Source organism: Salvia miltiorrhiza, chromosome 5 (genome assembly GCF_028751815.1).
Source record: "Salvia miltiorrhiza cultivar Shanhuang (shh) chromosome 5, IMPLAD_Smil_shh, whole genome shotgun sequence".
Classification (NCBI taxonomy): domain Eukaryota; kingdom Viridiplantae; phylum Streptophyta; class Magnoliopsida; order Lamiales; family Lamiaceae; genus Salvia; species Salvia miltiorrhiza.
The window spans coordinates 5,960,650-5,976,154 of NC_080391.1; the positions used below are offsets into that span (position 1 = coordinate 5,960,650).

General features: G+C 34.6%; 1 protein-coding gene across 1 annotated transcript; it reads right to left on the bottom strand.

The window, feature by feature from the left end:
* Nucleotides 1-2,003: 2,003 nt before the first annotated feature.
* On the bottom strand, nucleotides 2,004-3,095 carry LOC130985481 (ethylene-responsive transcription factor 12). The gene has a single exon (XM_057908472.1). The coding sequence runs from the start codon at nucleotides 2,661-2,663 to the stop codon at nucleotides 2,208-2,210; it is 456 nt and encodes a 151-aa protein (XP_057764455.1). The 5' UTR covers nucleotides 2,664-3,095; the 3' UTR covers nucleotides 2,004-2,207.
* Between the last annotated feature and the right edge of the window lie 12,410 nt (nucleotides 3,096-15,505).

Genomic DNA, 15,505 nt, shown 5'->3' on the forward strand with positions numbered 1-15,505 from the left:
GAAAATGGTTCTCCGTTCTTTTTTTATTTATGGTTCTTTCTTGAACCTCTCCCTATATATATATATATATAATAGAATTTCTTCAATTATATATATCCTTTTTATTGAGTATAAATCTAATAAGTTAGCTCAAATTATAGAATATATCGAAGACCTTAGGATATTTTCAAAACTTCAATATACTTAAGTAAACAAAAAATTAATCTTGATTTTTTTTAATTTTAATTCATCTTTAAAAATAAACACCTCTTAAATTTATGGGACAATGGTCAAATAATTTATTTCTAAACTTCAAATACCTTTATGATGAAGCAAATGAGGATATGGACATCGACATAAATATGTTCATTCGGTGACACCTACAGATCTGACTTCCTCACTGTCAAACGAAAAGCTTTCAGATTTAAATATAATCGTGAAGTTGAGAAACTGATGGACCCAAACAAGGCATATCTGTATTAATTTTAATTTATTAATGATGAATTTATCTCTATATATGTAAACATTTGAAAACAAACCGACTGAAGTACACGAGGGAATTAAGAACAAATTATGTTAATGTGCTCGTGTGAAACATAAAATGCGAAAATTATCACGATTTCAACCGACTGGATAACAGTGCAGATTGATACTAATTGCATAAGATTATTTGAATAACTTGACTATTTTCATCTTATATCGATATCTCGTGGGATGGAATAAGTGAATTTGTACTTGGTTAAATTAGTAATAGCTGGTTCGTATTTAATATAATTATTGCATAAAAATACTTGACATCGGCAACTAATCTAAGATACACAAAGTCCCTAAGGGCACACCAAACGATGCGATCTCCTCTGTGTGAATAATGAGGTCTCGGGTTCAAACCCCACTACTCCCCCTCCCCAACTCGCTCAAATAAAAAAAAATTACGATACACGAAAGTGTTCACTTTTATTAGTGAGTATAAGAAAGGTCAATTTTTATAAAAACAAGTATTTTATGTTCAAATTAAGTGAACATACTTAAAAAAATTTAGACGTGGGCGGCTTTGCATCATTTTTTTATGAAAGTTTTATATATTTATTAGCTAAAACAATTATTTCGTAAATATGTAAAAAATATAAAAAAGTGAATTACTTTTTTTTAGGCCAAAAAAAAAAGTGATTTTTTTTTTAGGAAAAAAAAAAGTGAATTACTTGATAGCAATCAATCAAAATTCATCTAGACGGCGGCTTAAATCATTTGACCGGCTAGTTAGAACATCCAACCGCCAAACAGTTGATATAGCTACCGATTAGGTGAATTTTGACTGATTACAAGTTGTTTACTTTTTTGAAACATGTTAAAAATATGTAAGTTGTTCTCTCAAATACGATAACTTAGTCTATTGGAATATAAAGAAAATATATTTATAAAACTATATTTTTTCATATTGATTTTGTGTAGGGTGTACATTTTTAATTTACATACATAAATGCTAGTAATTAATCAAATACTACTAATATTAACTCTACACCAAAGTTCACAGTAGACAGTACGAAATGGAGGATGCAAAAGAGAATGGGAATTTGGAGATGACATAAAAAAGATGAATAAAATTTGAAAAAAGAAAGCAGGCAAGTGAAGGGTCAAATCGAGGCATGAAAGCCCACGTGAATCTAACCCTAATCCGTCCAAAGAAATCCAACCGCAATGAATATACTGTTTTTTTCACACAAATCGTATGCCTCTCACACTTGCCCACAACCTTGTACTGCTTATCCTCTGAAAGGAAATTTCCCCTTATTACATTATTATTATTATTATTATCATTATATACGTATACATTTTATGCCCACACGCTTGCTTTCCCCGTCACAGTGAATATTATTCCCACACACAGCTTTTCTACGACCAAGTAAACTCATGTCGGCGCGTGCCCACCATATTTATTTTTAAAACACGACAATAAATCGAAAACTAATTAACATACGATATTAGCACAAAATTAAATGCCTAAGCAACATGCACGGATCAAAAAGTTAAAATCAAGGGTGAAAATCCGGTCTCATAATGAACCTCACAAAGAGCGAACAATATATACAGGCGATTTAGATATTTCATCCGAATCCGATCATAACCATGATTTCTACCACCAAGCTCAGAAAAATCTCAGTTGTCGGAAAAAAGAAAAAAGAAAAAAACACGAGGAAATTGCTACCAACCGCCGCTAAATACGAATGTCTCTACAGCCACAGCGGCGGCGGCTCGTTCAAGTCTATGGGGAGACCGCGCCTGACGATCCCGAAATATTTGGCCGGAGAGTCGCCGTCGACGACCGGCGCGACGGAGGCGGTTATGACTGGGCCGCCATTGGCCTGCGCGGCGGCGACGTCCTTGAGCACGCCTGTGTGGAGGAACTCGTTGATGATGAGGCGGCCGGTGGGCGCGATCCAGCGGTGATCGGATGGCAGATTGAGATCCAAGGAGAGCCCCGACGGCGGCGCCGGGAAGTTGGTCTTAGCCTTGGCGCCGCGGAGGGACCTGGCGGCGCCGTCGTAGGCGAGGGCGGCCTCCTCAGGGGTGTCGAACGTGCCTAGCCAGACACGTGTCTTCTTCCAGGGGTCGCGGATTTCGGCGGCGTAGCGGCCCCATGGGCGCTTCCTCACGCCTCTGTAGTGGCCCTCGCGCGTGGAAGCCATAGCGGAGAAGAGGATGCAGCGAAAGGTAGAGAGAGAAAGGAGTGACGCAGGGAAGTGGGTTTTTGAGGGGAGAGAGAGAGAGGGAGGGAGTTATGTTATGTGGTGTGGCACTGCGTGTTTGTGTGTGTAAAACTTTCGGGGTTGGGGGACCCACTGAGTCTCCCGTAATCGTCGGCTGGACGGCACGAACCGCTTAAATAAACAACTGCGAGTTATCGTGTGCGGCGCGGGACCATGTCTTGCCCTGCGACTTCGTCGTTTCATCATTTATGCCAAGAACACTTGTATTAATGTTTTCAAATTTAACCAACTCTTGGCTCTCAAAAGAAAATAAAAATAACTAACTCTTTATCGTTGTATTTTCTGCAATTTAATTTTGTTAAGTATGACAATAAAATATTCAACAAATATATAAGTTTAGAAGTATTTTGACAATGTGTGGTTAGTTGCAAAAAACTTTGGAAAAAGTAATTAAAAATGTCAATTGATGTTGAGCAAAATTGTCATATAATAAACGACACACTTTTTTTTGTCAGACAAGAAAAAGCTTTTATAAAAAAAAAATGAGGTACCAGTAGTACCCAAGAGTTTAGTACATAAAATTAAAGAGAGGAAGAGCTAAACAATTCTCAAAGAAAAGCAAAATCCACCCCAACACCTAAAAACCTTGAACTAACCAAATACCAAGAACAATAGACTTATCATAAGATGTTTAGTGTAATAGTCCATTGATAGGCATCTAATTGACGAACGTAACGGGGGATCAACTTACAGGGCATTTGTTTGACGTGTTTCATGATTGGTGCATATGTGTGCACTGAGAATACTATCGTTGGACGAGGGTTATGTTTTTCCTCAATAAATAAGGGGGTGTTAACGTAGTTAGAAAGAGTTACATTTATATATGAAGATTACGACTGAACATAAAGAGATAAGGAAGAAATGGGATTATATAAACTAGGTATTTTGAGGAAATCAATTCTTTTTTGTAGTATATTCATTCATATAGTACTTTTATTTCTCCTAGCAGGTGTCTGTGTGTTATACACTTGAGCGTACATTGTAAAAGAGTTATAAACTCTTCTTTATTGTTGGTTCTTGTTTCTCAAGGGATTAGGTGCACCTAAAAAGTTAGTCGTTGTCTAGCTTTCAGTTATTCACCGTTGATCAGGTTTTTGGAAGATGTAGAGGCTAAGTAAGAAGGTGTCTTATTGTGTAAATCCTTTGTACACTTAACTTCATATAGTGGATAATTTTTCCTGGACGAGGCCCCCTCAGACGTAGGTTGTTTAATCAAACTGGGTTATCATTCTGTGTGTTTCATCTTTCATATTATATTCGTTGTTACAACACATCTCACTACATGTTTTATGGATTTGTTATTTTTTCACTCGTGTTCTCGGGGAGCCTGCAAGTGAGGACAAACAAGCTAGAAAAGAGATTCGTGTTGGTCTGTGGAGGCAAATTTCTCAATGAGCGTACGAGTAGGAACAAAACATGCTAAAAATTTTGTGTTGGTCTGGCTTGGAGCAATTCCAAGATGAGTAACCCCCTGAAAAGTTTCTCGGATAGCGTGCGAGTAAGGACAAAACACGCTAGAAAAAAAAGACACGTATTGGTCTGTAGGGACAACCTTTTAAGTTTGGAATCAGACTATTACAGCACTAGACATGTAAAAAAAAAAAGAAGTGGTTACACACATCGTCCTTTTGAAAGTGCAAATTGCCGCGGCAAAATTTTTTAGGACAAATATCAGAAAATGAGAAAATGCCCCAATGTTTAGTGGTTTTGAGTCTTTTGACAAATTTGTTATATCTCGCAACGTTTGATTAATCACAAAAGCATGCCTATCATTTTATGAAATTTATAATTGTGTTCCGCGTCTCGTTTCCGACAGCTGATGTATTGTGTGGCTCTCATATGATATACATACATGAGAAAAATGAGAGATTGCGTGGATATAAAATTTCTTTTTAAAAAAACTGAAAATTTATTAAAGATCGAAACCTTATTTTTTTTTAAGAGGAAGTTTTTTTTTTCACTTGGGAGAATTGGGGAGGGAGAGTGATGTGGAAATAAATCATGTATTTAGTTAAGTTTCAAAATAAAAATATTTCTCGTATCATCCATAGTGAATTATTTCACTCTCATTTTTCAAATGTTTAACGTTTCTATTAATTTTAAATTTAGACTGTTTTAAAATTTTCTTTTATTTTTAAAATTTTTAAGACTCATATCACTCCTTATTTTCCACTTGTATAGTTAAATATATATTCCGGTAAGCCACAATATATTTAATCTTGTTGCAAATAAACGACAAGATGTAAATCAACGACAAGACACAATCTTACCAGCAAAACTGCATATCATTGCTAAATTGGTTGACAAACATAACTACAATCAGATTCTGCTCCAAATTGGCAACAACAATGATAGAAAACTTCCTTCAACGTCACAAAGCATTAAGCCTAACATTTCACTTTCTTTGATTAGCTTAATATATAGAAACTGATTGATTGAGCGCGGTATGAATTATTGATCAGCCGCCGCATTTATTTGGATTGATAGTACAATTTAATAGACATGTTTGTATGTCTCATTTCAATAAATTACTTTTCAAAATAAAAGATCAGTATATAAGTATTTATTTTTTCATATTTTTATTACACATTTTTTTTAAACAATCGTATTTGTGTAACAAATGAGTAACACTTTTCACAAAAAATCAAAAGAAGTCATCAACATCTAACGATATTTAACTCTATTCACTTAATTTGGGTATAGAAAAGTGGACATTTTCATACACACGATCAATTAAAATGAGCATTTTTTTCCTATTAACACATAAAATATGTCACGACTAAGTTCATATTACTTATTTCAAAGTAGTTATCTTAAAATACATCTGAAATCACAGGTTACCTAATTATCATTGAATAGCGAATAAATATTACTCCCTCCGTCCCAAGAAAGTTGGCCACATTCTTTTCGGCACGGAGATTAAGAAATGGAGTGTTATGTTTTAATTTAGTGGGGCCCATCAAAATTAATGAGTTAATTAAGGAAAAAAAACTGAATCTGGTGCTTCTTCTTCTCGCATTGGGCGCTTCTTCTTCTTCTCACCTTCTTCTCCGGCGCCGCCGCCGCCGCCGGCGACATCGACGACCCCAAAACCAAACACCGCCTTTACCCGCCTGAATCGCACCTCCATTTCTCCTCCAAATCAGGCCCCAAATAGTGTGTGAACAAAATCGAAAACACGAATATGCCAAAAACATCTAAAAATTAATCATTTTTCATGTTAATCAATCTAAAGGCACATGCGTAACATCAATTGAAAAACTCCATTTCTCCTCCAAACCAAACCCCAAATCGCATACCCAGATCTTGCCCAAACCAGAATCTTGCCCAGGAAATCGGTGCACATATGAGCTTCGAACACCACAGCCTATCCTCGATCTCTTTCGGTCTGCCGCCCTGACGCCGGAGTCGCACCTCGAAGAGGCAGCGCCGACTGGAGAGGCGGAGCCCTAGCCCCAAATCGGAGAGGCGGAGCAGCGCTGGGGAAGGGAGATAGTTGAGACGACGACGACGGCCGGAAATGCGAGAGGAGGCGGCGGCGACCATGCGGGTGGCACCCGCCGGAGAAGAAGAGAGAAGGGGGTGGGGCGAGAGGGAGAGAGCAGAGGCCAGGGAGAGGGAAAGGGTCGGCGGTGGTCGCGGCGAAGACCACGACGACGGCGGCCGGAGGGGCGAGAGGAGGCGGCGGCGACCATGGGGGTGGCACCCGCCGGAGAAGAAGAGAGAAGGGGGTGGGGCGCTGGGGGGAGGTGGGGTGGCTGTGTGTGTGTGTTAGTGTGTGTTTTGTGTGTGTGTTTTTAAATAAAGGTGATTTAGATTTAATTAGAAAGTTTTAATTGAGTGTAGAAGATAGGTTTAATTAGGTGTAGATTAGTTGATTAATTATAGAGTTTAATTTGGTGTAATTTTTTCCCAAAAAGGAAAGTAGCCAACTTTAGTGGGACGCCCAAAAAGGAAATGTGGCCAACTTTCTTGGGACGGAGGGAGTATAAATTTATACGGTAATTTAGGTTTTTCCCACGTATACAAGTATAGCCTGGGTTTCTTATAACATTTTGGAATGATGTCATAAAAATGATATCCAAAACCAGGGGGCTTAGCTCACCTGGTCACCGGGTCCTCACTTTAGTGATGAGACTCGGGTTCGATCCCCATTGGGAGCGAATTTGGTATTTGGAGAGATAAGGTGGGCTTGGTGATTTCTTGGAGTGTTTGGGGTACTGACTGTTAACTTCTAAAATTACTTTGTCCGATAAAAAAAATGATATCCAAATCACATTGAATCATTAACTTAGAAAAATAATATTAAAGATAACATAACCTACTTATTACTTCTTTCATCCATAAAATAAATCATCGTATTTTTATTTCAATTTATTATAGTACTTCACATAATTCACTTATCATAAAAGTATAATTCTTATTTTATTTACAATACATTCAATCAATTAATATAATTAGGGTTGTCAATCAGTTCAGATTCGGTTACCCGTATCCGAAATTTCGGTTACCCAAACCCGAAATTGCCATATTTCACTAACCGTTCCTGAACCGTTTTAGGAGTTCGGTTACCCAATAACCGCTTCAATTACCCGATTCAATTATTTGGGTATCCAAAATACCAATTTTAAAAATTAAATTCAAATTTGTGAAAGTCTTTCTCAAAGACTCCTCCGCCAAGAAGCAGCAAACGCTAGTCCCCCAAATACGCGTCTTGGTTTACGAGATGGAGGACATCATCGACACCTATATAACAAATGTTGCAACCAACAAGTCCAAGAGCTTCTTCAGCAGAGTGGTTTTGGCTAAGCCGCCGGTCAACCTCCTCGGCGTTGACCAAAGATTCCAGTCACTCCACGGCCAGATCGAAACTTTTAGGGATGCCTCTTCCAGCACCTCTCTTGTTCAACACCCCAAACATGTCCTTCATTTTTTCTATTTTGTTCCCACATTTCTCATATACTCCGCGGCTCATGGAGGCGGCGGACGGCGTAGGGATTTGGGAACACCGGAAGAGCCGAAGAGGGAATGGGTGAACAGTGAACTGACGAGGAGAGCCGAGATAGAAGCTAGGGTTCCTCCTAATTTTTAATTTCTACCAATTAATGAATTAATAATTAAAATGTATATAATATATATATTAAATAATTTTCGATTATTTCGGTTAACCCATTTCGATTAGTAGGTTAAACGAGACCCGAAAATTTTCTAATAGTGACACCCGAAACCAACTCGATAACCGAAAAATTTGGTTATTGGATACCCAAACCCGAGAATTTCGGTTCGATTAACGAATTATCCAAAACCCGATAACCAATTAAACAGCCCTAAATATTATCCTAATTTTATTTGTAACACACTTATATAATTTATTGAAAACTTTATATTACTCTAGCCGTTCATTGTCATAATTTTATTGTTAATTGATTCGTGAAATAAAGTTGATGACTTATTATGGTAAAATGGTTGGAAAAAGTATTAGTAAGATATGGGAGCAGCATTATGATTGGCCTGGTTAGTAGTACAGTATAATAACAAAAAGACAAGTAGTTGTGTAGTTGTGAGTTTGCAATTATTACTATTGGTGACCGGTCAAAACATTGTAACCATGCCCCCACCCCCGTGTCTTAAGAGATTTTATCTACCCGCGGGGAACAAAATGGGTACACTACCAACACCTAAATAATTATCGAAATAGAAATTAAAAAAATAAATAAAAAGATATACTCCACTAGGAGTAGTATGTATTATTACTACTCCGTATATAATGTAGAGAGAGAATAAAAGCAGTGTGTGTGTGTGCGCGCGTGTGGGGTTGGAGGAGGCAGGCAGGAGCCGCCGCCTGATAGGACGTGTCGCGGCATGGGAGCGTGGGCATTTGTCATGTGACTCAGACCAAACACTTCTCCCGCCCCCATGCTGACGTATGCCCTACCCCCGTACGGCGCAGCGGCGCCTCCCCTTTTTCCCAATTTTAAATTAATTCGCTAAAACCAATTACTATAATCTAATCCACTCTTCTCCCGTTAAGACTTTTTCGACTTAATTTAATACTACTTTTTTTTTTTTTTTTTTTATCGGGCAAAGTTATGTTAGATGTTAGTAATTAGTTTCCCCCATACACTCCAAGAACCACCTTATCTCTCCATTCACCAAGATCCACCTTATATCTCCCATCTCCAATTCGCTCCCAAGAGGGATCGAACCCGGGTCACTTCACTTAAGTGAGGACCCGGTGGCCAGTGGGCTAAGCCCCCTGGTTGACTTAATTTAATACTACTACTTCTTGAATCCACAAAAAATAATGAGTAGTGCTATTTGGACAAAATTTGTCCGGATAAAAACAAGGTTAAATTTTTAAAAAAATCAATTTATTTATAAATTTTAATTCAAGTTTAAAAGGATTTAGTTAGTTTTATTATTTTCTCCATATTGTAGTTTTTTCGTAATTTTTTAACAATTTTTTTTATTATTTTTTGTTATTTTATTTGTAGTTTGTGTACTTTAAAAATAATAATAATTAAAAAAGTTATTAAAAAATTACAAAAATTTACAATATAAAGAAAACAATAAAACTAGCTAAATCCTATTTTATTTTGAACCAAAATTTTTAAATAAATTTATTTTATGAAGTATTTAACTATATTTTGTCCGGACAAATTTTATCCAAATAGCATTATTGAAAAATAATACCCTGACGACCCGAAAAATATGACACCTTTATTATCGTTGACGTCCACGAAATTATAGTATCACTTTTTATTTTAAAACATGATCCAACATTTTTTTTTATATCTTTTATCCTTACAAACACCTCTAATTTACAAAGAAAATTATCTTTAATTTAATCTCAACTAATTATTTCAAATTTTGGTGGGACCATGTTCTCAATATATAAAAATCACCACAATTTTTATTAGTAAAATCTATGCCCATCAAAAAGTACTTAAAATATACTTCATGGGTATAAATTTTAATTAAATATATTGTAAATGGAAGAAAAACAGTACTTAAAATATACTTCATCCCATTATAAATGCCTCATTCATTTCTTGACAAATAATTAAGGAGCTAATTAAATTTATTAACTAATGAGCCCACCCACTCTACTCTCTTTCTATCACTTCTTTATACAGATCACAATTTTTTTTCTCTTTTCATGAACTCACTTTATTTAATATTTATAAACTTCTTAATTATCGTATTAAAAAATAATGAGATATTTGTAATGAGACGAATGAAGTAGTATAGTACTCCCTCCGTCCCAATAAAAGTGGCCACATTTCCTTTTTGGGTGTCCCATTAAAAGTGGTTACTTTCTAAAAATGGCAAAAGTTTACTTTAATTAAGTCAACAATTACTCACTAATTTGGTCAACAATTGTAGGCCATTTTCTAAAAATGCCAAAATTACTAACTAATTTGGTCAACAATTGTAGGCCACTTTCTTAAAATTACTCACTAATTTTGGTGGGTCACACTCAATTAAGACATAACAATCCCCTTCTTAATCTCCGTGCCCAAAAAAAAGTGGCCACTTTTATTGGGACGGAGGGAGTAATAAATAAGTAAACATAGATTATTTTTTTGTAGATGAAGTGAATATCAATTAATTGTGTTGTTATCTTCTCTAGTAGATGATAAAAATGTTTTGGGTCATTTTAGTAAACAGATATATACATTCCATATATATATTAATATATATATTGTGTTGGAGGCTTATAGTATATTCCGAACATTGTATTTTCTGGTGGGAGGGTGGGATGAAGTATATTGAGCTACGTTGGCGGCTTTTGATTAAATTATTTATGTATTAGTATGTTGCGACTTTTTGTGATTAAACGGTGATTTTATAATTTGTTGCTACAGCTTCGAAAGGCCTGATGTGTGGCATGGGTGATTTTTCTATGCTTGGACATACGGCGTCTTGTTTGAGTTGAGTGGTTCCCACTTTATTAATTAATTTCATATTCCCTTATTAGATGCTGATATTATAACGACTTTAATATCTAAATTTGTTCCAATTTAAGATTATGATGTGCACCAAAATCATGATAAATTTAATTTGGTCAAACTCAACCCGCATCAAATAAAATACAATTGCGTACCCATCCAGAATATCATGACTATATATATCAGACTCATCCACATAACTCAACACATCAATTAATTATCAAATCCAATCTTAAATTTACGAGCCTACCACAATCATGTCGAGTGTTTATTCGGTAAATGTATTGTAGCTGAATTTTTCTCATTAAAAATTATAAATTAAATATATTTGAATCGAATCTTATTAATATTTAATTTGTATTATTTAGAATAAACTTAAAAAAATTAAATAAATATTTGATTCAATTCAAATATTTGCAAATCAGTTTGTGAATAAAAAAATAAATTATAAATAAAATTTGTAAAATATTTGAATATCGATTTCAATACAATAGTATTTTACGAATATGAATATAATACAATGATATTTTACTAATATAAATCCAATTTTAATGTTCGGTTTTATTGTATTCATTTTGCATCTCTATTAATTAATTGGTAACTCCGCTAATGTTACGATTACGTGGCAACAGCTTGTTACGCATGTTCCCTCATGAATGACCACTTTAGAGCACACCCAACAGATCACCTAAATGCATCACTAACTCTAAATTTAAGCTAAAACAATTAAAAATGAGATAAAGAAATGTATTAAGCAGATCCCCTAAGAGCACTCCCAGCAGAAATCCCAAAATTATGTTCCTATATTCCTTTTTAAAGCTTCCCTATTTAATTTTAGGATCTCGATTTTATAAATGCATACACCAGATCTCCTATTTTCTACATAAAAACAATAATTATGTGTGGGCCCTACTAATTATAAGCTTAAAATAAATTTAGGGTGGGTGTAAATTTAAGATTGAATTTAGGTAGGTGTAAAAATTTTTGTGGGTCCCATCCAATTTAGGGGATCTGTTGGATGCATTTTTTAATCTCATTTTCAATTGTTTTAACCTAAATTTAGAGTTAGTGATGCATTTATGTGATCTGCTGGAAGTGCTCTAAATTGGATGAGACTCACAAAAAATTTTATACCTACCTAAATTAAATCTTAAATTTACACCCACCCTAAATTTATTTTAAACTTATAATTAGTAGGGCCCACACATAATTATTGTTTTTATGTAGAAAATAGAAGATCTAGTGTATACATTTATAAAATCGAGATCCTAAAATTAAATAGGAAAACTTTAGGGGGAATATAGGAGCATAATTTTGGGAATTCTAATGGGAGTGCTCTTAGAGTCCTCATCTTACACTAGGGATGGTAATCGGGTACGACGGGTAGTGACTATCCATACTCATACCCACGAACTAAATGGATAGTGGTTTTTAACCACGAAACTATCCATGGATATCAAATGGTATCCAAACCCGCCACTCGCGGATACCCGCTACCCGTCGGGTATTCACGAACCTGCTATCCGCCGGGTATTCGCCACTCGCTATCCGTCGAATACCCGTCATCCACTATTCGTCGGATACCCGCCACCCACTATCCGCCGGATACCCGCCACCCACTATCCATTGGATGCCCGCGAAATAAAATTTAATTATAAATTTATAACAAATTTAAGGGGTAATTGGTGAGTATTTTCGCGGATATTTTTCGCAGGTAAACGGGTTTCGCGAGTATGGATAGTAAGTAAATCCATACCCACGAACTAAATGGATAGTGAATTGCAACAACGAAACTATCCGTGGATATCAAATACCTCTCAAACCCACCCTAATAGGTTCGGATTTTCGTGGGTATCCATTACCCACGGGTAAATTGTCATCCCTATTTTACACTATAGATATTCGTTTCATGCACTTACTCGTGTATGCTCACTGTTATTTCTCACATAAAATGCACAGAATTCATCCTAAAATTACACCATATTTCTTTTCGCCGATTAAGTGATTGATTATGGAAAAATATCGTATTAAGCTTCAAATTATATTTGTTTAATCAAAAATATTTTGAACTATAATAAATAGTTTTAAAAATCTTAAATTAATACATTTGTTTCCAAAATGCCCCGCATTCATTTTTTGATCTCCAGAATCATGACGTGGCTCGTCGAATGTCACCGTATTATTTTTATAAATGACGTAGAATAAAACCATGCCCTTTTATGCCATGTCATTTAAAAAAATTAACCCGACATTGGATATAAACTGACCTTCAATGCGGTTTGAATTAACTGACATGATATAAATGATATAAAGACATAAAACGACGTCGTTTTGTGTCATGTTATTCAAAATAATAAAAAATAAATTACACGGTTATATCCGGCGAGCCCCGTCATGATTCTGGAGACCGAAAAATGTACGCATGACATTTTTTTGATACAAATATAATAATTTGGGGGTTTTAAAAAAATTTATAGTTCAAAACATTTTTTATAAATCGAGTATTGTTAGAGGTTTAATACGATATTTACCAATTAATTTATGTATGAGTTCCTCATATTTTTATTTATCAAGGCGATCAGTCACATCTTCATGTTTTCATCTGAAATTCTTGCTATTATTTTCTTAAAATTTAATGTATTTGTTAATGTGAAACCTAGTTCGCCCAAATCACATCAGGTTGTATTTGATTTTAAAGAAGAATAATGTCGTATTAAGATCATTAATTATAAAGTGGTTGATCTATTATTTCATTTTCATAATTTTCAAAGGTTCAATTTAAGCAAATTATGCACGTGATGAATATGTGCCTATAGATATTTTGTGAAAATCGATCACGAGCGAATGAAGTGGACTAGTCTAAATAGTGGAACAACATGATGAAATATCAAGAATTTGTTTTTTTTAATGCTATTTTTATGAGGATATTTATAGATCCCAACTATACAGCTAAAAATTCTTAACAAATGCAACTTCCAACTAACAAAATCAAATAAGGCTTAATTCCATTTTATCATTCCTTTAAATATATAGATATATCCTATAGATTAAATTGTAACATCGCAGAATAAAGTGGACAGTATTTGGTAAATAACAGATGTTGAATATGACAGGAACGATGCTTTTAATCCCTGAAACTTTTCCTTTTTATTCATCTCAAATAATTGTACTTTTTCTTGAATTCTATAGAGCTATTAAATTCTTATTTCTTTTTCATACTATTAAGTATACTCTCTGCAGACAATTCCAATATAGTTTTTCATATATAATTAATTATTGTTCCAATATATTTTTTCATGTTATTTAAAATAAAGTAACGACTTGTTAGAGAAATAGTAAAATTTTAGGAATTTGAAATAATTTGTATTTTGGCAAAGAAGTAGATTTGTGGGTTTTTGTTGGGGTAGAAGAGTAGTGGGTGACAGAGTTTTTGTTTGTTGTGGTGGGCCCCGGGCTGAAGTGTGCAGTGTACGGGTTGGCCGGCATTTTAATTTATTTTGGGACCAATTAATTAAAGTCTGAAGCACTCTACTAATTTTGGTGTATGTCCATTCATACTCCAACATTTTCGTTATTAATCCACTTCAATAATAATTCACGTTTACCAAGTCAAAATCCATACTTAAAAAGAAAATGAAGAAAAAATACTGTGCGTGTTAATCTAACGGTAGAATAGGATGTTAATGTCCAAAATATAAGATTTTAGGTTCAAATCTTTTGTTGCGCTGGCTTTAAAAAATCTCAATTATTTGTTTTGATTTTTACTATTTTATTCATAATGTAGCTATATTTTGTCTTTTTGTACTTCCTTCATCATGCAAAGTTTGAGCAATTTCTTTTCGGTATGAGTTTCAAGGAGTTAGTATTTTATGTGTTAAGTGTAAAAAAGTGAATAAAAAGAAAAAAGTTTGTCGTATAATGAAAGTGCTCAAGCTTTGCGAGATAATTCAAAAAAGAATACTGTTCAAGATTCGCGAGACGGAGGAAGTAATTTTTTTTAAGAAATAGAAATTTACAAAAAAAAGCTATAATATGGATAAAACAGTAAATCTAGCTAAATATTTTTTTATTATAAATGAAAAAATTTAAATGAATCAATTTTATTTTTATTTGATCAAATTTATGAGTAGCCACAAAATGCTTAAACAGCACCACTTTTAATTCCTGATTGATACTTAATATTTATATAAAAAAAATATTAATATACTACAGACAATAAATTTAATACTAATTTTTTTCTTCCTTCAACTTGAATAAATTCATTTATCCGCTTTATACATTTTGTGTAACTAGTCGAAAACACAATATAATCTTGGTGGAAATTAGGAAAATGAATTGTATTGGTAGCTAAATGTGGGTTAGGTGGAAATCGAAAATGGGTAAAAAATGTAAGGGGCATGCAGAGAGGTGTCAGGTTGGCACGTGGGAAGGGGTGCATTACGTGGTGTCCGAGTTGAAGGAGACACCCCAGTTTTTACACCTCTGTCCTCATCATCCCCACTCAAATCAACTTTTGTGTGCCTTTTTTTGACTCCACAATTTCCAAATTTCTCTTACATACTTAAATTACTCCTCTACTAAATAAATGACGTTTACGTTTACAAGCCCAAAAATGATGAACTATAATATATGTGTTGTGTCATAGTATTTGCATTTAGTAGAGGACGTTATATAAATTTGTAGGGCTCCTCCTACTTTTTGTGATCAGCAGAAAAGTAAAAGCCAAAAGAATAGTCTGGAAATGTGTGGTAACGGCTGACGTATGTTTGAGTGTTGTGTGGGAGTTGTGCAACTGCTACTGCTGTCTTC

Excerpts from the sequence above, each read along its gene's own strand:
- LOC130985481 (XM_057908472.1), bottom strand. The coding sequence starts at position 2,663 with ATGGCTTCCACGCGCGAGGGCCACTACAGAGGCGTGAGGAAGCGCCCA.